Genomic DNA, 27,967 nt, shown 5'->3' with positions numbered 1-27,967 from the left:
CAGGAAATAAGGCATATCTTGCAAAGTAAAAGTAATCATATCAACCCAAAATTACATATTGATGGCCTAGATTAAATACCACTTATGTGATTTTTCCAAAATTTTTAGGAGAGAGACAAAACTTTATTATTTATACATTCTATCTATTTGAACCACAGAAAAGCACAGTAATCAGTAAGACTCTGGACCCTGGATTCGTTTCGCTGGCATTATCACTCAGATGCTATATAGCCATTGCAGTTGATAAAGTGTCATAAAATAAATTTGAATTAAAGAAATATGCATCCTTCAAGCTACGGTTTGTTTATGGTGATGATCGTCAGGAAGTGGTTTCTTTATCAGCGTACATCATTGCCAATTCTCATTTGTTTTGCTGCCATAACTTGATTCACTATTTCTACATGGCCTTCTCTAAATATTGATTATTGAACATGTATGTGGCGATGTGCGTCCTGAATTTGCTTCAGAAGCAACCTCCAGCGATATGCATCGCATCCAATGATCTACATTGCCGATCATCGGTGTAAAGAAACTGTGCGCATTCATTTTAACTGCTAGCAACTCCAGGCAACAATCGCCAACGATGTGCGCCTGGCAGTGATCGCCGTAAACAAACCACAGCTGTAGTGTTAATTTCAAGATAAAGCATTATTGAGAGTTTTTCTCGAATTTTTCTTCCTTTCAAAATAAATAATTCAGAAATAGATTTGACATAACAGCCAGTGAATTGGTGCCCTGTAATAATATGACTAATTTGGCATTAAAAAATGACAGTGGGCATATTTTGATTGTAGATTAAAAAGAAATTCCTTAATACTTAATTTTGGTTTTTGTCTAAATTAATTACGTACAGTATGGAGCCTGAAATAAATATGAATAATTACAATATAAGAATTTATTTTGGCTGCTGGAAGATAATTGTATGTTAATTATTTCCTGCGACTTTTCCAGGCTATCTGTACAGAAGCTGGTCTAATGGCCCTGAGAGAGAGACGAATGAAGGTAACAAATGAAGATTTTAGGAAATCTAAGGAAAGTGTCCTTTATAGGAAGAAAGAAGGTACTCCAGAAGGTCTTTATTTATAAAGTTCATAGAAATTTCTTCCAGTTTTCAGATTTTTTTTCTTTACTTCGGAACATGAAGATAACTTTATCACAGTTTTACTTAATAAATTGCTTCAGCATTAACTTGCTTTGTAAATTATCATTGAAATAATGTCAATAAATTTGTGAACAGGTCAACAGTGCTTTCCTAAAAAGTGTTTTGCAATTAAACACGTTTCATGTTTTCTCATTTCTTCCCATCATTACCACATTCCAATCACTTAGCTGGGAAGTATCCTTTCGTATCCTATCAATCTCTTGTTGTACACAAGTTGCTTGCTGGTTAATTATGTCACACAGATCTGCTTTGCTGAATTCATTTTCTTCAGTTCTTACGTTAGAGTTTTTCTGAACTGCACATAATTGACACATGCCACGAGAAGTTCTTTGCAGATTGGTATTTAACAAGGGTTTAATTGCAGGATCTGATTCTTCAGTGTGATGATGCATAATGCTGGAAAAAAATAAGACACAGTTAAAAATTAAATATATGTAGTGATGTCACAATCATACAATGGCCTCATTAATGTTGCTTTTCTACTAATTTTCGGTGTTTTTGTACATAAAATGTAATTCTATTATAAAAAATGCATCTTCAATATATAAATACCATAGACATGCATCAGGTAAAGCAAACCTTGAAGCTGTGTCAAATTGGACTTCAGGGTAAACCAGGCATGCTGTTTATGAACATTAAGAAGTATATACTCCACATGAAATTGACATTAAAACATACAGTACAAAAAGAAGTTTTTGAATGTTCCTGTCCATTCTTTTTCTCTACCAGAGATTTATAAATAGACTTGCGAACACATGGAATTATAATTGAGAGAAACATTGGGTTTTAAAACAAAAAAAAAAAAAAATTGAACCTGTCTTCTGCTTTAGACTTTATGGATCAAAAGTTGAAGCTACTAACTAAAAGGTCTAATACTATTATGTTACACACTTTGTAATCTTATTCTGACAAATACCTCTGATTGAGGTTCTGACTGATATGTACATCTATTATCAGGCAGTACATCTCACTTGACGATATGAGTCGGAAAAGAACAATTGTTTGTACATACTTGGTTCAAAAAGTTTCCAAAATATATATTTTTTTTTTTTTTGCCGAAATGAATAATGTCACTTCTGTAAAGTTTCATGATCTTAGTTGTTGTATGGCATCTGACTTGTTTGTGTGATATTCGTTCATCTCATTTCAGAATGTGGGATACAGAGCAACACACACATATTAATCCTGCCCCTTCCCCCCACCACAAATCTCTTTCAGAGACATTAAGAATGCTTGAAGCTTATGGTGAAGCAGCAATGAAAAAAAACCGAGGTCTATGCCAGGCATAACGTTTTTCTGAAGGTCGACCAGAGAAGCTTATGGTGAAGCAAAAATTAAAAAAAAAGTCTATGCCGGGCATAAACGTTTTTCTGAAGGTCGGCTAGAGCGCTGGTTGTCTTTGATACTCATACGGTATTCATTCTAAAATGCAACGCATGAATATCAAACAACAGCCAATTGCCACACAACAACAACGACTATGATCATGAAACTTCTACGGAAGTGACATCATGAATGATGCCAACACCAGAAACAGAAATATACCACATAACATTATTCATTTTGGCGAAAAAAAAAAAAATATATATATATATTCCAGAAACTTTTTGAACCAAGTAGTATATATCTCAAGTGAAATTAGTGTAATATGTTATTAGTCAGTGATGTATGCAATGGAGGGGGAAAGGAACTAGCCATACTACCCCATTATCTCCTGGCTAAGTTGCCTCATGAGTGATTGGTGTCACGAGGTTCGAACTTGTCTTGGACAGTTGACTAAACAACAGTTCTGACAAAATCTACTACTAGCTGCTATGGAGAAACAGTTGGCATGTCTCATTGTGAAACAAGTGGGCCTGAGTTCAAATTATGGTTGGAGTTTTTTTCCGAGGTTTTTCCCCCCCTCAACCAACTGAAGCAGGATTGGGGGGTAACTTTCGGTGTTGGTTCTCAGGACTCATTTCGCCTTCATTATATTCCAACTTCATCTGTCATCTTTCAATAGTTTCAAGTCGACCAAGGATGCAGCAGGATGTAGTACTGTGATTTACATATAGATCTAAGGAGGTAATTCAGCACAATAAGCCTTTGGGCCTTCCTCCATAACAGAGAGAGTGAGAGAGAGAGAAAAAAACCGCTGTTCACAGTTTCATACAATTAAATTCTATTATCATTGAAAGTCGTAATTTTTCTGCATTATGTACTAGTATATTTCTCCTGGATTGCTAAAAACACACAATCTGAAACATACAGTCACATGCCTGAGTGTTTAATTTCAGTGCCGAAGTTTATAAATGTGGTATGTCATCAAAGCACGAGATTTGGTGTACTGAATTTTACAGCTTTTCTCGGAACTGATGTTATTGGTCCATTAGTGTCACCTACGAAAATGATCGGTAATGAGAGGCTGTTTGCCTGGCTCTAACCACCATCACCACCTTATCACGTTCTAGGCGCCATAAAGGTTCTTTGTCCTGCAGCCAATAGGAAAGACTTCAGATTTGTCTTTGTTGACATGTGGAATCCTCTTATACAGAATGAAGATTGTATACATAACCCATAATACCCAATATTTCCATGATTATTGTGTGGAAAACCATGAGGCACATTAAACAGAGAATGCAGTGAGATTGGATTGTGTGGAAAAACCATAAGGAACGAAGTTCATCTTACACTTGTTTCCATGGTACCACGAGTGATATCAAAATATTACAGTTTTTCTCTCTTGTACCTCGAACATACACGTTTCACGTCAAAATAGAGCAAATGAAAATTATTGTACACCTAACAACGCTCATTCTGAGAAATATATTTACAAAGCATTCCAGTAATCAGCAGATTGCATGCATAAACCAATAAACCATGTGAACATGACTTTATTGTTGCATATAAAATTTTGCTAATTCAAATCAAACTATTGGGCATATAGAGACTTAAATAATGAGCTTTCTAATACAAAAATAAATTCATATATTGACATTTCGCAGTATTTAAATATATTTTTATTGCAGGCTATAGTGTTGTGTTACTTATGATGTATGCAAAACAAAAATGCCAGTATTGTTATTTGAGGGACTCACAACCAGAGTGGACCAAGTCCACCAGTGATCAGTCTGTGGATTAATACAATCTCGGATGAAGAAAACTTAGATTTATTCATTGCCATAACAAACAAAGTCCATAACTCATTTGTTACTCCACAGAGGGCAGCATTTCCTACGGAAGGTGAAGGTTGCTAAGCGTGAGCCAGGAACTTTAAGACTCAATATCTCAGAACTATTCCAGATGGACTTGGTTTTTTGCTGCTGTTGCTATGTAAAACAGTAACATTAAGGAATTTTCTTGTAAATCGTCTTTTTTCCCTTTCCGCAATCACACTTATTCAGATAAGTCTCTAACATGAAAATCCTTTGCGCTAATAAAATTTTAATTCTAAATTTCTGAGGTGTCATGTGACAAATCTAAAGATTTCACAAAAACAATAAGAATAATAACACACAATCTAACGTCAACACAACCACTCCTAAATCTAAACACTTCACTAACACAATCAGAAGAATAACCCGCAATCTAACGTCAACACAACCACTCCTAAATCTAAACACTTCACTAACACAATCAGAAGAATAACACGCAATCTAACGTCAACACAATCACTTCAACAGAGAGACTGAACTGGAGCTGCCGAGCATACAGGAGATGGTATGCCACATTTCGCATGGTCTTTGTGCGGACATGTGATATTCCTAAATGCAGACTCACCTTAGGGCACCTTTTAAATATCCTAATGATAATGCGGCTCGGTATCCTTCAGAATATCCCTTATCAAAGCCCTTCTGAAAAACTGCATCCCGACCAGCTGCAGCACCATCTCGAAAGCCAGCCTAAAAGATAATTTATTTTTTTCAGAACAGCCTGCATTTTATAATGATATATAACATGAAAAAGACTATTATTCTGTAACAACTGTTAATGAGAACATGACATTAAATTACAAAATTCTTGTTGAATTTTCAAAAGTATCATTGATACATAAAAACTTTGCTTCATCATCATCTGAAGAGTAAAAGGGTTTAAATTACATAGTGCAGTATGGCTAGAGATGTCAGGAATTATAAAATTATGGTATTATAAAACCGAGATAACTAGGTTTGGTTACTTTCTATGCATAAGAAAATAGGGGCGAAATCCTTAATAATCATTCTACTCCAATAGGTCGGCCACATTTACTAATAGTATAAAAGTAATAATAATAATAATAATAGGAAAACATTCAAATTGAGCATTAAATAGTATGGTTAGTTAGGTAAGCCGAATTCAGACTGTGTTGACGTTTTGTGTTAACTAATATGTGTTCTGACGTGTTAATGTAAAAACTACTGGTACCATATTGGAAAAAATTATATTGAGTACTCCCATTACTCTGTGTTGTGTTGTGAATCATCTGATGTTACAATGCGTGTGAACATGCCGTGACACATCAGTCCAAAATATGGATGGCCAGATTTTCGTGTTGAAGCATTACAACATATCAAATGTGTATTTGGTCAACATAGTTTTGTTTTTCGAATTGAGAATAATGAGTGGGGCAGTGTTAATTGAGTGCATATGGGACTATGATTTCCTTTACAACTCTCATTTAAAGAAGTACAGACAGGAATGGTTTTTCTTCATGAAAAGCAGATACTGTAATCAATTTTCAGGAAAGTAATGCAAAGAGGTAATGAACACGGCTCCAAAATGCGTACACAAATGCACAGAGAGAAGGAAGACCAATGGTCAACCTACAAAAATTATTTTGTAATCAATATCCAATACAATGGCCAATACCTTTCTAGGACTTATGAATCCAAATATCTTGGAGTTATTTTCGACAGTAAGTTAACATGGAGCAACCATTTGAAATACATTTCTGAAAAAGCTCGTAAAAGATTCTCCCTTCTGAAAAGACTAGCAGGAAAGAAATGGGGATGCTCTAGAAATACTTTGAACACTACATACAAAATGTTTTTACTTACTTCACCTTTCATAAACGAAATAGAACATGTTCAAAACCAAGCTCTCGGGCTCATTACTGGTAGAATCAAAACAACTCCAATAGATTCTGAGATTCCTCACTAATATTAACAGCATCAAAATGGCAACAGAAGAAAAAGCATTGATTCAATATGAAAAACTTATCAGATTACCAGGAAACAATTGGCATTCATACAATCCTCTCTGTAGATTGAAAACTCAAAGAAGTTTCATATCCATGGTTCAAGAATTAAAACAGAAAATAAATATCCCGAATTTAAAAGAAAACTTACAAATTAAACCAAACCCTTTAACTCTATTAAGTATAGAGTATAATCTAAATTTAATAGAAGAAATAATGAAATCAGAAGTAAACACTGAAATAATGAAACAATTGTCTTTATAGACAATTAATATTAGGTACCCTCCACAAAACTGGCTTCATTTATACATCGACGGATCCTTGATCTCCAGGGAACAAGGTGCAGGTGTTACGTGTTGTCTCTTCTCACTTTATAGTTCTCTTGGATATGGACAATAAGTTTAGATGGAGAAATCTTTGCAATAAGTGAAAGTCTCAGGAATCTTCTATGCCACATCAGTAAATTTAAAAATGCAGTTATATTGTCAAACTCCAAAGCAGCTATTCTATCAATAGTCTCTAGACACACACCTTCATCTCAAACAGCAGAAATAACTGAAATGCTCTCTCAATTAATTAATAACACTCAATAAAAGAATTGTATTCCAATGGATAGCATCCCATTGTGGAATCCTGGGAAACGAGAATGCAGATGCTTTAGCAAAGAAGGGCAGCACTGCTACTCACAGACCTGTTACTAAATCTACGTATTACTCTGTGAAAAGATTGATTAAATCTACATACTTAGACTACAAGAAGCAAAATTTGATAACACAATCTCAAGGGAAAAAATGGAACTCTCTGCATCATAATCCACAGTTAATTCCCGATTTACCATGAAAATCGTCTGTAGCTGCATTTAGATTGGCAACAGGCCATGACTGTTTGGCCAAACACCTGCATGGAATTGGAATATATCAGTCCCCTAACTGCCCATTGTGCAACTCAAACCAAGAAATGGATTCGGAACACCTCAAAATCTGTGCTTTAATGGCTGACCATGATAATATCTTTGAAAAATATTGGAATGGTCAAATGAATAATTTCAAGGAAAAATTGTTTCGGGGCCGGTATCGATCCCGGGACCCTTCGCTTAGCGCGCGAACACTCTTCCGACTGAGCTACCCCAGGAACTATGAATTTGACTTTATTGTCAAACACCTGGAATTAGAAAACAACAACAACAACATTATTATTTTGTAAGTGGAAATTTGAGGACCAAAATGAATTACAGGATTACTCATGGAACTGAGACAGACCTATGGAAAAATAACCAATGTGAATGATTTCAATGAAGATAATTCTAATTCTATTGATCCTGCAGCTGTTGAAAACTAATGTAAAGATCCTTCTGGTAATGAACCATTCTCATCTTTTATTGACAATCCAGAGAACTTCCGATCAGTTTGCTGTACATGTCTCCTACTCCTCTTGCACCTTCTCAACAAGAAATTCATCTTCCATCGAACCCCAGTCCAAATGAAAATGTTATGGTAAAAAAGTCATTCAAAATCTTCCTTAAAAGTGACATGGTGAATACGTTTTAATGCAGGAAAAGAGCCATATTAGATCTCTCAATCTTGGAGCACCTCATTGAGTAAATATCCCAAGAAGCAAATTATTGTACTACTAATGAAACTGAGTTATTCCTTCTGAATTTCACTAGGAATGTCGAAAAATTGAGCCACTACTCGTATATCCTGATCAGAAGCTGGTCAACTGAAGAAAATCCCTTTCATACAACCCAATTCATAACTCAAAATGTCAGCATAGTCTGAATTCGGCGTCAATCTTTACTATGATTGATCAATGTCATATTGATTTATGTAATACAGATAATTACCAAAAATACATAATAGTCACTATATATAATAATCCTGATAACTCTTGCTTTGTTAGCATTGTCAGATTTTCAGAAAGTCAGTTACGAGCAGTCTCGGCATTTAACTCAATTAAAAATAATTAATTTATCAGATTGAGAGGAATCCATGGAAACTATCTCAAAACATTTAAGCCTATTAGCATTTTAAACCATAGTACAAAGCAAACATGTCATCTTCTTACACCATTCAAGCAGTAAGTTATATTATTAACTGTCTGTATATTTTATTCTGTATCATCTTCTTGCGCCATTCAAGCAGTAAGTTATATTATTAACCATAGATATTTTATTCATAAAATTCTTTTTTATTTGGTTATTTAACAACACTGTATCAACTACTGGCTTATTTAGCGTCAATGGAATTGGTGATAGCAGGATGATATTTGGCGAGATGAGACCGAAGATTCGCCTTACGGTTGGGAAAAACCTAATCAAATAATCAGCCCAAGCGGGAATCGAACCCATGCTCGAGCACAAACAACATTAGCAGGCAGACATGCTACCACCTGAACGACATAGGTGATTATATTAGAATTTGGAAAGCATATTACTGATATCTCGGTTCTTATAGGTTGTTTGGAAAATGTACCGGTAACTGCAGAGGAAGACAGAAGAACCTTGATCTTTAGATTCTCCTTGAACTGGTTTTCATTATTGTACTGAATTACTAAACACAATTGTTTTACAGTATTTGATTTCGGGTTTTCTACAGCATGCGACACCAAAGGTTTTTTGACGAAAAAAAATGTAAAAATGGTCTAATTTTCGGAGGAAAGGTTATTTTGAATGTGAAGAATTCATATACTGGTACTACGACGTCAGTTTACTTCAAAACATATTAGAAAATAGGTAAAAGTTGATCGGTGTAGATGACCTAAATAATATTAAAATGGATTTGAGGGTGGTGAAAGATGATGATAGAGACTGGATTAATCTTGCACAGGATAGGGACCGATGGTGGGCTTATGTGAGGGAGGCAATGAACCTGCGGTTTCCTTAAAAGCCATTTGTAAGTAGATAACCTAAAAGTGATTATTTAACATGCGAAATAAAGAGGTAAGAACATTTCAAAATGAATGCCAAAATGCACATTTTACTTCACTTAGTATAAGGTAAGGCATATCAAAAGCCTAAACTAACCTAACCTAGCCTATCCTGTCACATTCGTATATGCAAGGCACTTGAAAAGCCTAAAATAACCTAACCTATCACAGATTCCCACACTGTGGAACTTAGAAAAAATGCAAGTTAGATGTCACAGTCCTCAGCCGCCTGTCACTTAGTTATCCCCTCATACAACCCACTCTAACCTTGTCACAATCCTCGACCTCCTGTCATTTAACCCACTCTAAGGCTATAACCACACCAAAGGAAGCTACCTTATCACTGGGAGGTTGGGTAGCTGCCTATATGAGTAATCCAAGTAAATGAAAAATCGAGACTGGCTGCACTGCAGGGTCCACAACTTGCCATGTCCCCTAGCAGCTATCATAGCCATCAGGCAGATAACAGTCTTTTTTCCTTACGTACTAGCTTAATTTCTATTGTGTGTAAATGTAATGGATAATAATATGGATGAAGCATTGATTGCTGTTGTTTTCCAGTCAATTTTGAAAGAGATTTGCACTGTTGAACAAATAAGCAAGGAATGACTGGTCACTAGGCACCTCTAATATGTCACTACCATGTATCTTAACTAAGTGACTACCCAACAACCAAGTAATAAGCAACCTCCTTCGGTGTGGCAACCCTGTCACTGTCCTCAGTCTCATGTCACTTAGCTATTTCCTCACCTAACCCACTTTAACCTTTCACAGTGATACCTCGGCCTCCTGTCACTTAGCTATCCTCTCATCGAACTCACTCTAACCTTGTCACAGTCCTCAGCCTCCTGTCACTTAGCAATGTTGAGTTGTGGCCACTGAAGGCAATATTTACCATAAAATTGAAACTTAGATTGAATCTTCGATCTAACTACACACTATATAGGCCTATCTCATTTCCGTGCGTACTGATCATATTAAAGTGAGAGATGGAATAATTTAAGAAATCTACACAAGGCGCAAATTAATATAATAATAATAATAATAATAATAATAATAATAATAATAATAATAATAATAATAATACCGGTAATAATAATAATAATAATAATAATAATAATAATAGGCTAATAATAATATATCACTTTTTCATACATTTCCATCATTACACTGAATAAACATTTCAAAAGTATGTTTCTCAGTCATGTTACCGTACATATATCCAGCAGATGGCATTTGAAATGGAAGTCGCAGTGCTGGTCAATATATGAAAAAATTAAGCGCTCAGTCACAGGTTAAGTTTGGTTTGTTGAGGCTTTTCGAGTGCCTTATATGTACACTTTTTCGTAAGTACCCTACATAGATAGATATCAAGTCTTCATAAGGTCGAGGATAAGTGACAGGTTAGGTTTGGTTAGTTTAGGCTTTTGGTCAGAGGTGGTCGTGCCAGGGCACCGTCCCCGAACTTTTTTCTGCACCTGGGAGCACCCTGCTTCTTTATTTTTACTTTTTAAAATAATAATATTGCCTTAGTTTAGTCTTAACTCAATTGTGTATTTTATAAATACTGACTAATAGTATGTAAATAATAGTGGCATTAAAGTCTGTGTGATGTATCTTGTCTCACTGTGAAAAGAGAAAGAAAGGAGATATGTCTTACTTCGTCTGTGTTGTTATGGCGATGGGGGAGTGGAGCGATGCCATCCATCCATCCAGTGGCGGAAGGGACTAGTTGCTACATTCTGTAGCGCAAAATAAAATTACAAAATATCTCTCTTCTTACTGTGTAGTTCTGTCACTGAGCTTGTCTTTCAAGAAACTGAGTTCCGGTAGCCTGTACAATAACAAGGTTTTGAAAGGAATCCTGAAAATTTACAACCCTCCTATAATCTCCACCCTCATTTGAAGGGACTTGGTTTTATTGCTACTGAGACAAGATAAACCTTACCAGGTATAGTAATAAGTAATAATTAGGGTTGTCATGTCTTATGTTTTTCCCGAAAGCTTTACAGTTTTTCCTTACATTTTATGGATTATGTTTTCTTATATTTTTCTCACATTCTCAATATATCAGGATTTTATTCTGTTTTTCGCAGGAAGTTGTAGCTACATTTACTTCACATAGACTGCCTTGCCTTATTTTAACAGTATTTTCAATTTATTTCTGTGGGAGAGCAGCTTGACATTACCACCAAAGTTCTAGAAAAAAAGTGAATTGAGTGTGTTTGAGTCCTTTAAATGCATGACATTCTTGAAGAACAAAATTGAGCAAAGAATCAAAGATAACTATTTTGGAAATGCTACTAGATAACTTTTGAAATCTATACCTCAACCGAAACAGAATAAAATTACAGGTGAACATTGTGATTTTTATACTAATGTCTTGTGTTACCTTGAAAAACGTTATGACTTCACAGAAAATAATCAATGTTTAAAGTTAAATAGTTTTCTTTAAGTAGAGAACTGGAATATTCTACATTTGAAAGGATGTTAATATATTGAACTTGCAAGAAGCTGTGAACCTTGAAAAAATTGTACGAGAAATTTTGTGATGTAGGAGTGTTTTATTAGAGTGAAGTGAAAAATGGCTATATTTTTTTTTTTTTTTTTTTTCAAAGTTTCAAAAGAAAGTGTTCCTAAAATAAATAAAAGTAATAGGATTTTTAGTAAGCATTCCAAGTGCAAATGCGTATGTAGAAAGAGTTTTTTCAATTATGAAGAGTAAATGGACAGATGTTAGGGATAAGCACCAACCAGAACTAATAAAAGCATTTATTTTCACAAAATTTTTCTTTACCAAGTAAGGAGTTCTACAAATTTTCCAAACAAAATGTTAAATTGTTAAAAAGCTGCCAAATCAGAAGAGACTATGAGAAAAAGTAAATGTCTTGTAAGTACTAATAATTTTAAAATATCAATTTTTTATTCATTTTTACCTAATAATAAAGTGTGAATTGTTAGAATATAGTACTGATAACGCTTACTCTACTTTGTATATGCAAACATTGTGCATTTGACAAGTGATGTCATTAATCAATGACAGATTCTATTTTTTTTCTTAGGATATGTCGTGAAAAATCTACTTTTTTTTCTGACAATAACCTGGCAATTCTAGTAATAATACTAATGGGTCATTCCATACAAAATTTTAAAATTTGTAACATCAAGTTCTGGATTTTTTCAATATTCTAGTAAATGAATGTCATAATAGTAAATAGTTAAATGGCCTAATAAGAATTTCATCTCACCAATGGTTGAAAAGTAATGAAGGGTGAAATATTCGGGGAGTTGATATGTAGACTATTGTTAAAAATATTATTAAAATGACATGCTTCATTGTTTCAACATAAAAATTGTGCCAATACAATGATGACTCTATATATTTAAACTTACTTCTGAGTTATTATGGATTTTTACTTCCAGCATGTATTAAAACTTAAAGTAAAATAAAGAAATGTTAATATTTTTAAATCGAATATTTTTTTACCATGCTCTATTTTTTACGGTGAGATAAACAATTTCTTAATCTATTATAAAAATTTTATGACGGGATCTCTAATACTTTGGGAAATATTAAATAAACCAGAATTGCAAATGTTGCCATTAAGGATCAAAGTCGCATGCAGTGTATTACGTCACGCGCTCATACCAGACATCCACACGCGCGCTTAGCGATCGATATGACAAATGCTAGATGTTGCGACATCCACTCAACTGTACGCTAATAGATTTCACGTGAGAGTTTGTTTTTCTTCCTGTTATAATCTCAGCGCAACTTTTTCCCCTTCAGTTTAGAGGGTGATTCTGTTCTGTTCTGTCATTGTAACTTTTTCCCTTCAGTTTTGATCTGTTCGTTAATTGTAAGTTGTAAGTGTTCAATATGCCTAAATTAAAGACGAAAAGTGGCGTCACCTGTGGTGTTCCAACACTTTCGGACTTTAAAAACATTCGTCACAAGTCTGTAAAAGAAAAGTGACAAGCAGCATGTGTAAAAAGGTCCCGCATTTAGTGGTAGGTGATGCTATTTGAGAACGCTTTTTCCATAAGATTTAAAAAATTGAAACAATTAGTGAAGTTGCTGGGACTGAAAGTAAGGTTGACAAATCAACAAGCGAAAAAGAATGTTTACAAACAGAGGCAGGAAATTAAACGAGTGAATAAACATATGCTCCTGAACGTAAGGAACTATAAATGTACCTATGAGAAATCTATCAGAAATATTGACGTCATTGTTACAGAGAAATTTAGTACAAGGAATGAACGAAAACTAACAGGGCCAATATGATTTTAGTGTGTGTAAATTTCATTAATAACTTCATTGGTTAGCTTAAAAAATTCAAGATGCTGTACACAACTTCATTGCAAAGTCCCAAGCAAATTATTTAAAGTAGCTGAAAAATGAAATAAAGTCCGGTGAGTTCATTATCATTGGTGATTTTTCAGAGAATTACAGTTTCATTATTCAGGATGCTACACAAGATCATCACTGGAGTACTTCTCAAGCAACAATACACCCATTCACAGTATATTACAGAAATTCAGTTGGTGGTAATGTAGAGAACCTTTATTTTTCAGTAATTTCGGAATGCATAGCTCACGATAGTGCAACAGTTCATGTTTTTTTAAGGAAAATTATAGAACATCTGAAACAAACACATACCGAAATATCTAAAATGTATGATTTCAGTGATGGAGCAGCTAGCGAAAAAAGAACGAAAAAAATCCGTTAATCTACTCAATCATGAACACGATTTTCAAATACCTGCGGAGTGGCATTTCTTTGGAACCAACCACGGTAAAGGGCCCAGTGACAGCGAATCACTGCAAAAGCCAGGAACTCTAATTTCAGCTCCTAAAGGACTGTATGATTGATCAAAATGCAATACAGGGAATTATTGTGTCATTCACATCCATTGAAAAACATGAAGAAGTAGTTACAAAATCGAAATCCTAAAAGATTTGCCGGCCTCAAGACTGTTCCCAGAACAAGAAGTTTTCACTGTGTGGTTCCAGTTAATGGAAAGTTAGCAATAAAACCCTATTCTGATTCATCAGAAGTACCGAAACTAGTTGAAATCAGATGTGTGACGCGCAAATGCTTCTCACAGTGACCAGCAGCAGTGATGGTGCATGGCGCAGCGGCATAGATCACCCTTTACACGGCGAGTTGTTTTAATTTATAACTTCCTTATTTTTGAAGATCCCATTATGAAAATTTGACAGCCTAATGAAAATGCTCAGAAAATTGTCATTTAATTTTTTCATGCGAATTCAAGTATTCGATTTTATGTAATGGCGTTTTTTTTAATATATTTTTGAATTTCTTTAAACACAATTTTCAAAGCTGCACTGAATTATAGTATCTTAATAACCTATTTTGTAAGCCATCTAACGATATCTTTAAAAAAATGTTTGTAATTATTCTTATGCTCAGAAAACAAATTTAAAATAGAGCTTTGTGCTTAAATAACAATATTTTAACTGCCCATTACATTTAAACTGTAGCTGTCGCAAACATAATTTTGTACATGATTAATATATACGACATAAAGAGTTGAATGTACAATTTTTAACAAATTTGGAGATCTGAATGTTTTTCGTCATACTGTTTTGCATGGAATTACCCTAATAGTTATAATATTTAATAGTAGTAATAATAATAATGATGATGATGATAATGATAATAAAAATAATAATAATAATACAGTATTTACTTGTGCACTTAACTCTACATACAATAGGCCTACTTCACCCTCTTATTCGACCTTTTACCTGCACTCTTAAACTAACATATGATTGCAATACTTATACTTATCAATAGGCTGCGGAGTTGGCATATTTGCATGTTCTTTTCCTTAAACTTGACGATATGCAGACAAAACATAAACATCTTTCTCGTTGTTTGGAATTAGTATGCAGTATTTTATTGTACATATTTGAGCATAACTGTAACGTTATGGCATGTTTATACTTTTACAGCATATATTTGTATATTTTATACTAACCTAATACAGAAATTCGACTCTAATATGAACTGGAATACGCAAATCAGATATATCTGTAGAAAAGTTTTCTCTACCATGCATTCTTTGAAACGTCTGAAAAATTTCCTTCCTACTAAACTCAAACAAATTCTAGTACAGACTCTTGTAATGCCTCACTTTGACTACTGTGATGTTTTATATAGCGACCTAAGTGCTGAACTTTCTCAAAAACTTCAACATGTACATAATGTCTGCATCCGATTTATTTTCAATATCTGCCGACATGATCATATATCAGAATACTTTCTATGACTCTCCTGGCTCCACTTAGACATTTAGTACATTCTCTTTGCCTGCTATATCGAATTATACATGATTCCACACCCAACTACCTCGCCTCTCAGTTTACTCTCCTAGCTTCAGATCATAATCGTAATACATGTTCACAGCACAATCTGTTGCTATCAATACCACGTCATCAGACATCTCTGTACTCAAGTTCTTTCTCAATAGTCATGGCCCACTCATGGAATTCGCTGCCGCTGGAAATCAGGAGTAGTCTTAGTCCTCAGTTGTTTGAAATTAGGTTGTTTAGAAATATTTTAAATGACCAGAATGTTTTTTTTTAGGTATAATTTTTATTTATTATTATTATTATTATTATTATTATTTTAAACAGTCATTACGTTATTTTTCCATTAACACTAATATCTAGGTAATTGTCATTGTCTCAATGTAACCCGTGTTGTGCTGATCATACAAATTGTACTATTCCTTTAATTGTGAGATTATATTCATATGTATTAATTTTTTTTTAAGTTAATACTTGTATACTAGAATGTATTTTCCTGTTTGTGATTATGTATTCAATCTCTTTTTATTTTATTATATTTATTTATTATTATTATCATTATTATTACTATTATTTTATTTTATTTTTTTAAGTTAATACTGATTGTGTATATGTATTCAATCTCTCTTTTTTATTTTATTATTATTATTATTATTATTATTATTATTATTATTATTACTGTTTTTTTAGTTAATACTTGTATACCTGTATGTATTTTTCTGTTTGTGATTTGATCCTGGTTGAGTGGAAGAGAAGGCCTGATGGCCTTAACTCTGCCAGGGAAAATAAAACTATTATTATTATTATTATTATTTAAATATTTTATTCTGTAAAAATATAAACTGCGACAAAACAATACTCTCTTTCCCCATCTCACTCGACAATGTCTACTTTATTAGCACAGATTACATTGTTAAGCAGCACATTGCACACTCGTTTTTTTCCGCCTTTTTAAAACTATCACAGGCTGACGGTATTCCCTTTCAATAATAGAATGAATTGGTTTATATTTTAACAGCAAAATTCAAATTAACTGCATTTATTCGGTTCGTGTGTTTCATGGTGGTTTGCTGTAATATTCGTTATGCCTAAAGACAAAAGTTCAAGTAGTACTCTTCTAAAAAGCTGGATTGATGGAGACTTTAATATCAGACGAAAACATATATTTTGTCAAGTTTGTTCGAAGAAAGTAAGCTTCTGCACTTTTTAAAAATATTTATCCACAAACACTTTTAATTATTTTATTTACAAAGACACATTATATTACATACAGTTGCGTATTTTAAAGTTTAATAATGTTTTAATTAATAGGTGAACTGCACAAAAAAGTTCCAAGTGGATCAGCATTTGCAGACTGCGTCTCACATAAAAAATGCAATGAAAAATAATTATATTATCAGCCTTTGCTTAATTTGAATCCAAAACAAAATGAAAATGATACACTTAGTGCGAACCTCTGTGAAGCCCTAGTAGCAGCTAATATACCTTGGAGGAAATTGGACAATCCATTACTTCGCGGATTTTTGCAGAAATACACTAAAAGACAAATTCCGGGCGAGTCCACATTGAGAAAGAATTACTTGGATCCACTGTATGAAAAAGTAAGTTCAGTTATTTAATAATGTTTATTAAAGTTAATTGCTTAAAACATTTGTGTAATTGATGTGTACTTTAAAATAGTTGTTTTCATAACTATTAAAAATAAATTAGCCTATATTTTAGGTCCTCCAAGAAATTAGAAACAACATAGGAGATTCACTTATTTGGGTTTCCGTGGATGAAACTACAGACTCCTGTGGAAGGTATGTAACTAATGTAGTTGTGGGGAAAATGGACTCCATAGACGGTGGATCTCCTGATCTAATTATGTGCTCTGTCTTAGAAAAAATAAACCATGCTACCATTGCAAAGACAGTGAGAGATGCATTGTGTAAGTATATTATCCTGAAAATGACAAAAAAAAAATAGATATCAGAGAATGACTTGAGTGTAAATTTTAATGTTTTTAGGTTTACTCTGGCCAACCAAAGAACATGAAGAGAGATTTTTGGCATTCTTAACTAACAGTGCAGCATATATGCTGAAAGCAGCACTTCAAGTTTTCTACCCCAAAATTAGTTGCATTGTTTACAGCCTACATCATGCTGCTAAAGAGATTCGTTCACAGCATCCTAAGGCTAACAATTTGATTTCTTCGGTTAAAAAGGTGTTTGTAAAGGCTCCGGCAAGGACTGCACTATTCAAAGAAGAACTACCAGAAATTCCCCTTCCACCAGTGCCTGTATTAACTAGATGGGGAACCTGGATCAATGCTGCACTCTACTACTGTTCGCATATTGAAGATATTAAGAAGGCTGGTATTCTGAGTTACCTAATTTCATCATCATCATCATCATCATCATCATTCGCCATGATGTATTAGACCCTTGTAACGGTCTCGTGCCACCTATTTTTGGGTCTTCAGTTATTTCATTTAAGTTTAAATACTTGTGTTTTTCATTGATGTATAGATCCAAGTTTCACTGTAAATACATTTCTATAATTTAAATAGATAAATTATATAAATAAACTAAATAGTAAGAGTTTTTATGCACTACACTGTATTTAGTTTACATTTTCCTTGTTTACTAGATAAACAGCAATTTATTTTTATTGAATTTCAATAATAAATTTCTTGAATATATTGAAATACTAGATTTTTAATACTAGGAGGCAGGCCTATAATGATCCTCATTTTTTTTCATAATTTATTATATTGTGGCGCCATGTTGGAAGACCTGGTTGCATCAGGGAAGTTGCATGCGCATCTAGTGCGAGGGAAGATGCGGCGTGACGTGGAGCAGAAGGAGCCGGGACAACATCTGGAAGGTTCGCAAAGCCACGCGAACCGAATATTCGAGAACGTGTGATTTAAAAAATAAAGTGCGATCAGCCTTCATGTGTGTTAGTTTTAGTTTAGTTAGTCAGCTACGAGACAGCTAGTTAGCGGAGACATATCCAGTGGATCTGAGTTCGAGGTGCAGTGAACTTGAGTAACTGTGGCAGTGTCCAGGTGAAGGCAACGCATCCGGAAGTCTTGGGTTCGAAGTGCAGTGGGCTGTCTATGGAAGTCTTGGGTTCGAAGTGCAGTGGACTGTCTATGGAAGTCTTGGGTTCGAAGTGCAGTGAACTGTATCTGGAAGTCTTGGGTTCGAAGTGCAGTGAACTGTATGAGTGAACTAGAAGAAGTAGCCAAGACGAACGAACTGAGAACTGACAGTTTTGTTTTGTACATAGTGAACATTAGTTGAAATTAGGAGCACATTGTTGTTCTCAATAATACACGTGAATTGTCATTGTCGAACTGAGAACTGACAGTTTTGTTTTGTACATAGTGAACATTAGTTGAAATTAGGAGCACATTGTTGTTCTCAATAATACACGTGAATTGTCATTGTCGTTCTGTGGAGTGCAATAACGACTACTGTGTTGCTGTGTTGAGTGGAATACCCACTGTTGACGGGTGTGTGGCTAAACTTTGAAATAAAAGCCATTATTGTGAAATGAAAGTTACAATATGTTTGTTCTTAGGTGCTTTATTAATACTGAATCCAGAAGATGCAGCCTGTATTAATTCAGCAATATTGGCAGCAGATGATGTAGGAATTCAAAGTGAACTTTCGTACATAGGTGCACACATCAAGACACTTCCTGAAACAATGACCAAACTTGAGGAACGTGGTCTTCAGCTGACTACTGCACTGAGTTTGTTGAACACTGTCACAACATCTTTCAACAAATTACCAGGGTCATTGGGGAGAATTCTAACAGAGAAGATGAAAAAAATTGAGGAACGAAATCCAGGTTTCGAAACAGTGAAAAAGATTAGTGGAATTCTACAAGGTGAGCCCCAGACTGTTCAGAATTACACACCTAAAGAAATAGCAGCATCTTTTAAGTATTATCCCCTAAATTCTTGTGAAGTTGAAAGCACATTCTCTGTTTATAAGAACATACTTGCTGATAACCGAAAGAGATTTACATCTGAAAATTTGGATAAATATATTGTAATCTGTTGTAATACCAATAAGCAATGAAGTTTAATGTTAATGCAAATTTACATCCTCGAATGTATGGACGAAACGTATTGAGTCATTACTTTATTGGTGTAAAATAATAGTACATTATGCAACGAGCCTATAATGGTAGTAATTAAGACGCGAGTATGTTTGTTTATGAAACGAGCGCAAGCGAGTTTCATAATTTTCATACGAGCGTCTTAATTACCATTATAGGCAAGTTTCATATGACTTTTTATGCTCGACCATATTTTTAACTTGAAGTTATTCAGAAGTATTCATTTTATTCGCATCTGACAGAAGATCGGAAGTGATCTTGTGCATAGCTCGTTAATTGTGAGATGTGCACAGACGTGAAAGTAATAATTTTTTCCGAGGAACAATAATGTCATTGACCTTGATATAATTTAGAGAATAACATGAACTAATTTTGATTTAACCTGGAAATTGATTTAGGATTGAAAAACGAGATGACAAATTGAATTTATTTGAATATTATTTACAATTAACGCTAATTATTATAGTAACAGAACATAACCTTCTGCGACAGTATTGGATTTCCAGCCTCCGTGACGTTTCCCTCGTCTTTCGATTGCATATCCGAGAATAATCGAAAACCTGAACTTTAATGAATAGGTGTACTTTAATGACATGCATTAAAGGACTGCTACCATGTGTATAATTACTACATTTCGGCATGGTCGAGCATAAAAAACTTTTCACTGCATATTTTCCAAGTTTTAATGCATAATTTCTTAATTTTTGAGCATACTTTCCTGCATATTTTCACGATTTTTTGTGGATATAAATCCGCAGCCTACTTATCAATACCTTAAAATCAATATACTTTGCATACTTCCATTTGGTAAAGAGTTTTGGAATAATATTCTGGTGAAATTCCACAGATAGTAACAGTACATTCCTACTACAAAAAAAAAGGGTAGGGCCTAATTAGAATAATAGTAGGTGCCAAATCTAGGGAATCATGTAGGACTATTTTAAAAAAAACTGCAAATAATGCCCATAGTTTGTCAGTATATTTTCTCATTAATAATCTTCCTCATACATAATCATGAAAACTTTGTAACTAATTCAACAGTTCATAGCATAAATACACGTCAAAAAATGACTTTCATACTCCATCGGCAAGTCTATCATGCTATCAAAAAGGAATGTGTTATATGGCAGTAAAAATTTTTAATAGCCTCCCTATCGATAGAAAAAATGAAACTCAAAACATAAGATTATTTAGGGCCAAATTAAAGAAGTACCTAATTTCTCATGCCTTCTAATCTGTAGGTGAATTCATGACATTCAATAACGCTTCATGAAATTGATACTAAAACATTGTGTTGTACTAGTAGACTATATTGTAAACCTCATCTGTATATATTTCATCTAGACTGTGACTATAAATTAAGACTTTATAATAGTATGAAGTTTTTGACTCGTTCCATATTCTAGCTGTGAAGCAATGTATGAATACCATGGAATGTTAATAAATAAAATACTATACTACTAGTACTACTACTACTAAGCTTACTACGACTATACCTTTTCCTACACCCTCTTTCTTAAACAACTTTTGTCAGTTGGCCCTAATTCTGTAAATTTTTGCTGTTCAGTTTATTTTCTTTGGTGTATCGAAGTTTCTGTGACTGTGATTCTCATTACAATAAGTCTTAAACAGAAAGCCTCTTGTTGTGATGTTAGGTCAATCAGTGTAAATTGAATATTTAAATCATCTTGAAAAAGTGATTATTAAGGGTTTTGACATACCAGGAAAACAACTGTAAAATTGCTTTTTTTTTTTTTCGAAAGAATTAAGTACATACTGGTACTGTAAATGTCTTTGACATGTTACATAATGGGGTAATACTGTACTAGTGTCCATGAATGATGTAATTAGGATGCGAATTAACGAGGGGGGGGGATTTTCCCCCCTGTTGGAAAGTTATCCCCCTCAGGGATAACTTTTATACCCTCCTCACGAAGTATAATTGTTTTAATACAAGTATATGTACTTTATAAAGTACAAAGTAAGCAAAGGAAATATTTCTGTATTATCATCACCAGCAAGCTGGCAACTATCAATAACTTAGGAACTACACATCTTATCTTAAGCCTGTTCAGGGATATAATTATTATTATGATCAAGATGCAAGACAAGCAATTCAGTGCGACCAAGCATTGAGCCATATCGAATAAGGATAATAATAATTTTATGTATGGTATTCTCTATCTAGGATTCTAGCCCCCCCTCATCAGAAATCTTAATTCGCACCCTGCAGGTAATTCAATTATGAAAATGATAATATAAAAAAATCAAAATTAGAATACCCGCCTAATACACAGTCTCTGTAAATATGCAGCTTTCTCGCAGTTCCTTGAAGAACATCTTGTCGGGGTTTTACCCTAATAATAATAATAATAATAATAATAATAATAATAATAATAATAATCATTATCATCACGTAGCTTCCAAGAAGGTGGGCCACAGATTGGCCCGTTCCAGTCTCAGAGATCGAGAAGTCTTTTCCAGGGTTTCTTGTACCCACTAAAGTGTAATTTTTTAGTAATCTAGGATATCTGCTGCAGGGCATCCTATTGACATGTTGTATCCACTTTGACTTATAATTTGAAATTTTCTCAAAAAAAAAAAAAAAAAAAAAAAAACTTAACGGCTTTTAAGGAACCTAGAGGTTCATTGCCGCCCTCACATAAGTCTGCCATCGGTCCCTATCCTGAGCAAGGTTAATTCAGTCTCTACCATCATATTCCACATCCATCAAATCCATTTTAATAATCCTCCCATCTACTTCTTGGCCTCCCCAAAGGTCTTTTTCCTATGGCCTTCCAACTAATATTCTATATGCATTTCTGGATTCGTCCATACATGCTACATGCCTTGCCAGGGCTCTGGCCTTGCTCATTTCAAACGTCTGAATTTAATGTTCCTAATTATGTCAGGTGAAGAATACAATGCGTCCAGTTTCATTCTCCTGTAACTTCATCCCTCTTAGCCTCAGATATTTTCCTAAGCACCTTATTCTCAAACATCCTTAATCTCTGTTCCAATAACAATAATAATAATAACAATAATAATAATAATAATAATAATAATAATAATAATAATAATAATAATAAACTTTTCGCGAAGCATTCTAGTGCAGTACTAATTTATTTACACCTACACCCCTGCTTTTGGTACAATACGTATATAGCTTCACATTTTGATATTAGGTGGATAAATAGCGAGTTCTCGTAAGATCGAGAATCAGTGACAGGTTTGGTTTGGTTTGTTTAAGCTTTTATCAAATGATAAGCGCAGGAACGCCACTTTGTAGTACTCTGTAAATGACTCCGGTAACCTAGAAAATGTAAAGGAACTGCTGCAGTGATCCACGGTAATGTGTATCTAAACAATTCTGCCACAAATTTGTTCCACAACAAGGTAATTAGCAAGGGACCGCCTGTCTTTTAAAAGGTATGTGACAAGGTTAGTGAATTACCTGAGGGGATATCTAAGTGACGTGAAGTCGAGATCTTACATCATTGAAATTTTTTCACATATTCCTCGGAGTTGTTTCCTTGTATTTTCTACGAGATATACAATAGGTATATAGCTAGGTTATTCGAATAAATTCACAATGTAGATATACTATGAACTGGCGTTCCTGTGCTTATCATTTATGCCTTGCATATATGCTTTTTGATTGATAGCTAGATAGGTTCGTTCTAGACAGTGGTGAACGGTGAACTTTTGACAATATTCGCTTTCCCGCGTAATGCGAAATGATGGTGGTACCACTGGGTCGTCATTATTATGAAAATGTCGGAAAAACTGACCCACCGGTTATGGTTATGTAAGAAATTAAGTACTTACATGAAATGATAAGGAAACGAAGGCGGGGACTGGGTGAGTTAAAAAAAAACACCTTGGGTGCTATTCATAGACATTTCGCAGCACGCGCTACGAGACTACTAAGCTAACCCCGGCTATCCACTGGTTACTAGTACAGAATTCAAATCATATCCTATCGCTAACACTGGTTTATGAATACGAAAAACGCGATCATCCACCGCAAACCCGCGCTAAAAATGTCTATGAATACGGTCCCTTGTCTCTAGAATTGTGCGCTACAATTTTGAGCTTATTTTGAACGATTTAAGTACGCTCTTTCTCCTGTGTGTGGTGCGTATCGGGATCGAAGATTCACCAAACATGAGTTTTTACATTGTCTTCTCGATTACTAGGTAATAGTTTGTCGTAAGTACCTAATAGTCTGTCTTTTAGGTTATGGACAATGGCAATTAAAGCTTAGTTTGGTTAAAGGATTTTAGCAAGTGTGTCCAGAAGCGGCTTCTCCACTTCCTCATTCATAAATCATTGCTTTCATGACCAATGTGCACTTTTAATATTGATTTTCGTGGTGATGTACGATGACTAACAACATACCTGTGAGACAGATTTACACATTTTATTCCAAGCACCCACATCAAATTCAGTTTCACCACTGTCAGTCATTACAGATTACAAATATTAGCCTACTTGTTCTCTACATTTCCTGCCTTTTCTCACTTTTCAAATTACTATAAATTTGTCTTAAATTTTGGATTTGGTTATGATACGATAGCTCCGACATGGATAAATATATAATAGGATGCGATAGAGATGGGTACGATCAGAGCCTTTGGAACGATATATCGGTTTTTACGTAATATCGATACTTCCGTTTCGATATATCGATATCGAAATTTTGATTTAATATATCGCATAATATATCGGTTTTCTCATACATTTATCGATTTTTTGTGGAATTATTATCATTATCAACAACAACAAAATCCACACTAGACAACTCCGATAATTCCCGAGAGATGGCGCTACTGAAGGTGATATTTATTCATCTCTAATACAATCAGTCGCGCAACTCATACGTATAAAATATGCCAACATTTGACTGCTGGCGCGACAGTAGCGCTGTAGCGGCAGGCAAGTTAAATGTGTCCAGACTACATAATGATAACACATCAGAAAACGCGTTTTGCGTAATTTATTTTATATTTTTATGCTATACAGTAAGTGTATATGGTTCTTATTAATTTTACTTAAGAACCCTAGAAGAATTTCACACGCAGTTAATCTACAAGTTTCAGAAGCTGGGAATAAACGTAATTCTTTCTGCTCCTTACAACTGAATCATTGTCCTGATCACGTATCATCACAGTCTACTATATATACAGTCGCGAAGCTCAATATGTAGTAAAAATGCAAACATGGGTAGTTGCCCACCACTAGGATCGCTACTATCGCCTCATCATCGCAGATCTCTCTCCTAGCAGACGTCAAAATATGTTACACTTTCGTTGTCGTGTTCTTTTGAAAAAATTAACACCTTCCTTCCATTATTGAAATATTAAATGCATAAAGTTAATTTATTATTTTAATGAAGTATATTACTTCCACCATAAACTCGAAGATACCTGCAAGAAATAAGTAATATGTGCAAAACGAACTGAAATTTACTATAATAGCTTCACTCATTCAAGATTATAGCGATAATTAACTATGAAACCAATAAATATTAATTTGCAGTTCCCTTTACAACAATAATAATGGAAATATGAATTAATGGAGTAACTTACGCGTACCGGTACTTGTAGTGTATTTAACAAAGTGGGATGAGGTTAAGCAATAATAATCAAACCAGAATTGGAAATAAAACGTGATCAATAAATATTATTGTAACAGACTTTTTCTACGTCTCTAGTAAAGCAACAAATAAACATAACAACAAAATTAACAGCTATAATTGAAAACACGTCCTTTGAAAAAAATAGGCCTAAGCAATAATAATCCCACCAGAATTGAAAATAAAACGTGATCAATAAATTTCATTAAAACAAACTTAATTTTTCTACGTCTTTAGTAAAATAACACATAAAAATAATAATAAAATTAATAGCTACAATTAAAAATATATCCTCTGAAAAAAAAAGTAGACCTAACCTTTATTTCTCTGGAAATTCAGCAGCCTAAGTGACAAAACTTTAACCGGTATCTAATGTCCTTTCGGTTAGACTGAAACATTTCATTGTGAAATTTAAGGATATAATGTATTCTAACAGTCACAAAGAACTTCAAAATTAAGAGTTTTGTTTCTGCACAGCATTCTTGTGGAAACCCAGGAACCTTTCTGAATCTTTCGGAAATCGGACAAAGGATAACTCTGGACTCTTTCTCTTACTGTTGCTACAATTTATAGCGCTACAAACGTCTCCTCCTTGTCCCATACTATTATTCCAATTATTATATTTTAGCCATTAACATTTTCATTACAACCAATAACGAACATTTCACAAGCATCAATGTGAAATACGCAACGAGCTAGCAATCGATAGAAATACGACACAGTCCAAAGTTGACCATGGATAGTCTATTGTTTCTAGTTGCTAACCGCTTGGAGCGCTTTGTCACGAGATTTGCAAAAAACACCTCAAGCTTCGCGACTGTATATAGTAGACTGTGGTATCATGGTTTGAAATAGTATATTTGTTCGTACGTGAACGGTTAATTGAATTCATTCCTAAACATATTTATGCATCATTGGAACTCTATATATTTCCTGTAGGGCATATCTCGTAGGGTACATTGCGTGGCGAACTCCTCACCCTATTTCCTGAGAAATTAACTATTTTCCATACCGCAAATTGAGGAAAACTCGACCGCTGAGATAAACTTGAAAATAAAAAAGGGAAGGATTTAAACCTTAATATTATTGACACTGAATACATTTATGGAGTTCATTATTTTTTCCGTTTCTTAAGAACCGGTATTTATTATTTTGAGTCACAAATAGTGCTGATGTTATGGTTTAATTTTTTTTATGGCAAGTTTACAGCATTTTACATTACATTTCCAGTTTTCACACAGGCTTATACTTGTTTTTTTTTTAAGATGGGATATGACAGGAGCGTTGCAATCGGCAAAACAACTGAATATCGCATAGCGTGAGAGGCTTGTTGCTATGGTAACAGCGGCTGAGTTGCCAAATGTTAATGACGCTAGGACGCTATTCCCACGTGTTCAGTCGCTTTCTTGGTACCATTCATTGTGTACACAGTGTAAACTATTCGTACGTTTCGTGTTTCGTTCTTTCTTGATATTTGCATCGTATTATTTATACCCTCGTGTGATATACCGTATTTCCTTTAGTTAATATTATATTCATCATTCATTGTTTCGTTAGTGTTTTATTGTTAGTGATTTATAGTGCTGTTTACTGTATCAAATTCTTCGTACAGTATTGTGTTTTATAGTGGTTTTTATATTTAGTACTATTTTAATATTGCTTTTTATATAATGACACCTCGAAGAGGTCGACCAAGAATTCATCCTCCCAGAGAGTCACGAAGAACCGCTGGTCATGGTGTCTCCATTCGATCCCAGGGAAGGGAAATGATAATTGCTGCCAGGAACTTTTTCGAGAAGGAGAACGAAAACATTCGTCAAACGAATACTCCGTTGATACCCTTCACTCAGATACAACAACGTACTGCGGCAGCTCTTGGTGTGAGTAAAAACACAGTGTGGAGGGTGACAATGGAGAAATTCAATTCGCCAGAAGAATCTTCTAAGCTCTCCACCCCGGGAAAGAAGAGGTCTAGGAAAAGTGCAGTTACCGACCTAGATTACTTCCAGGAAGATGCAATACGACGTCATGTTTATGATTATTATATCAGGAGAGAACACCCGACAGTGAAGAAACTATTAGTATCGCTAAGGGAGTGTGATTTATTTTCTGGCGGTTACAGTTCCCAGTACAAAGTGTTGCACAACCTTGGTTTCGAATATAAACGTATAAATGGGAGGAAGTTACTAATGGAAAGGGGAGATATTGTGACCGTGAGGTGCACATTTTTAAAAAACATTCAAGGAGTAAATCTACAAGAAGTCGTGTGGCTTGATGAAACGTGGGTTAATGCAGGCCACACCAGGACCAAAGGCTGGTCTGACGATACCGTTAAGGGGTAAATGCCCGGTCCCACTGGAAAAGGAGGGAGATTCATTGTTCTCCATGCAGGGACATCCCATGGGTTTGTAGGTGGAGCGCTTCTTCTCTTCAAGTCCAAGAAAACAGTGGATTACCACGAGGAGATGGACCACGACCGATTTTGTAGGTGGTTCAAGGAACAATTATTGCCCAACATCGAGGAGAAGAGAGTAATTGTGATGGACAATGCTCCTTATCACTCTGTTCAAGTCGACAAGGCGCCAACTCTTGCTACAAGGAAAGAAGAAATGTTGAACTGGCATGTAAGGCA

At 34.5% G+C, this 27,967-nt stretch overlaps 2 protein-coding genes across 4 annotated transcripts in view; one reads left to right on the top strand and one right to left on the bottom strand.

The window, feature by feature from the left end:
• Rpt2 (26S proteasome regulatory subunit Rpt2) overlaps positions 1-1,242 on the top strand; it is a 42,478-nt gene extending 41,236 nt beyond the window's left edge. The window contains exon 9 of the mRNA XM_069839727.1: positions 952-1,242. Coding sequence (XP_069695828.1) covers positions 952-1,086 — 135 coding nt within the window. The 3' untranslated portion in view covers positions 1,087-1,242. The remainder of the gene's footprint in view (positions 1-951) is intronic.
• Positions 1,062-24,332, bottom strand: LOC138709169 (uncharacterized). 3 transcript variants are annotated; one of them, XM_069839730.1, is made up of 4 exons: positions 24,099-24,332; positions 10,906-11,079; positions 4,925-5,046; positions 1,062-1,558 (listed from the first exon to the last, which is right to left on the bottom strand). In XM_069839730.1, exons 2-4 carry the CDS (start codon positions 10,951-10,953, stop codon positions 1,282-1,284), a joined length of 447 nt encoding a protein of 148 aa, XP_069695831.1. In that variant the 5' UTR covers positions 10,954-11,079; positions 24,099-24,332; the 3' UTR covers positions 1,062-1,281. The 3 variants fall into 3 exon arrangements, with proteins under 3 accessions (XP_069695831.1, XP_069695830.1, XP_069695829.1); XM_069839729.1 differs by having other exon boundaries at positions 10,906-10,987; positions 24,099-24,331; XM_069839728.1 differs by lacking the exon at positions 10,906-11,079 and having other exon boundaries at positions 24,099-24,327.
• Between the last annotated feature and the right edge of the window lie 3,635 nt (positions 24,333-27,967).

This window comes from Periplaneta americana, chromosome 11 (genome assembly GCF_040183065.1).
Source record: "Periplaneta americana isolate PAMFEO1 chromosome 11, P.americana_PAMFEO1_priV1, whole genome shotgun sequence".
Classification (NCBI taxonomy): domain Eukaryota; kingdom Metazoa; phylum Arthropoda; class Insecta; order Blattodea; family Blattidae; genus Periplaneta; species Periplaneta americana.
This window is presented reverse-complemented; position numbering and strand designations above follow the sequence as displayed.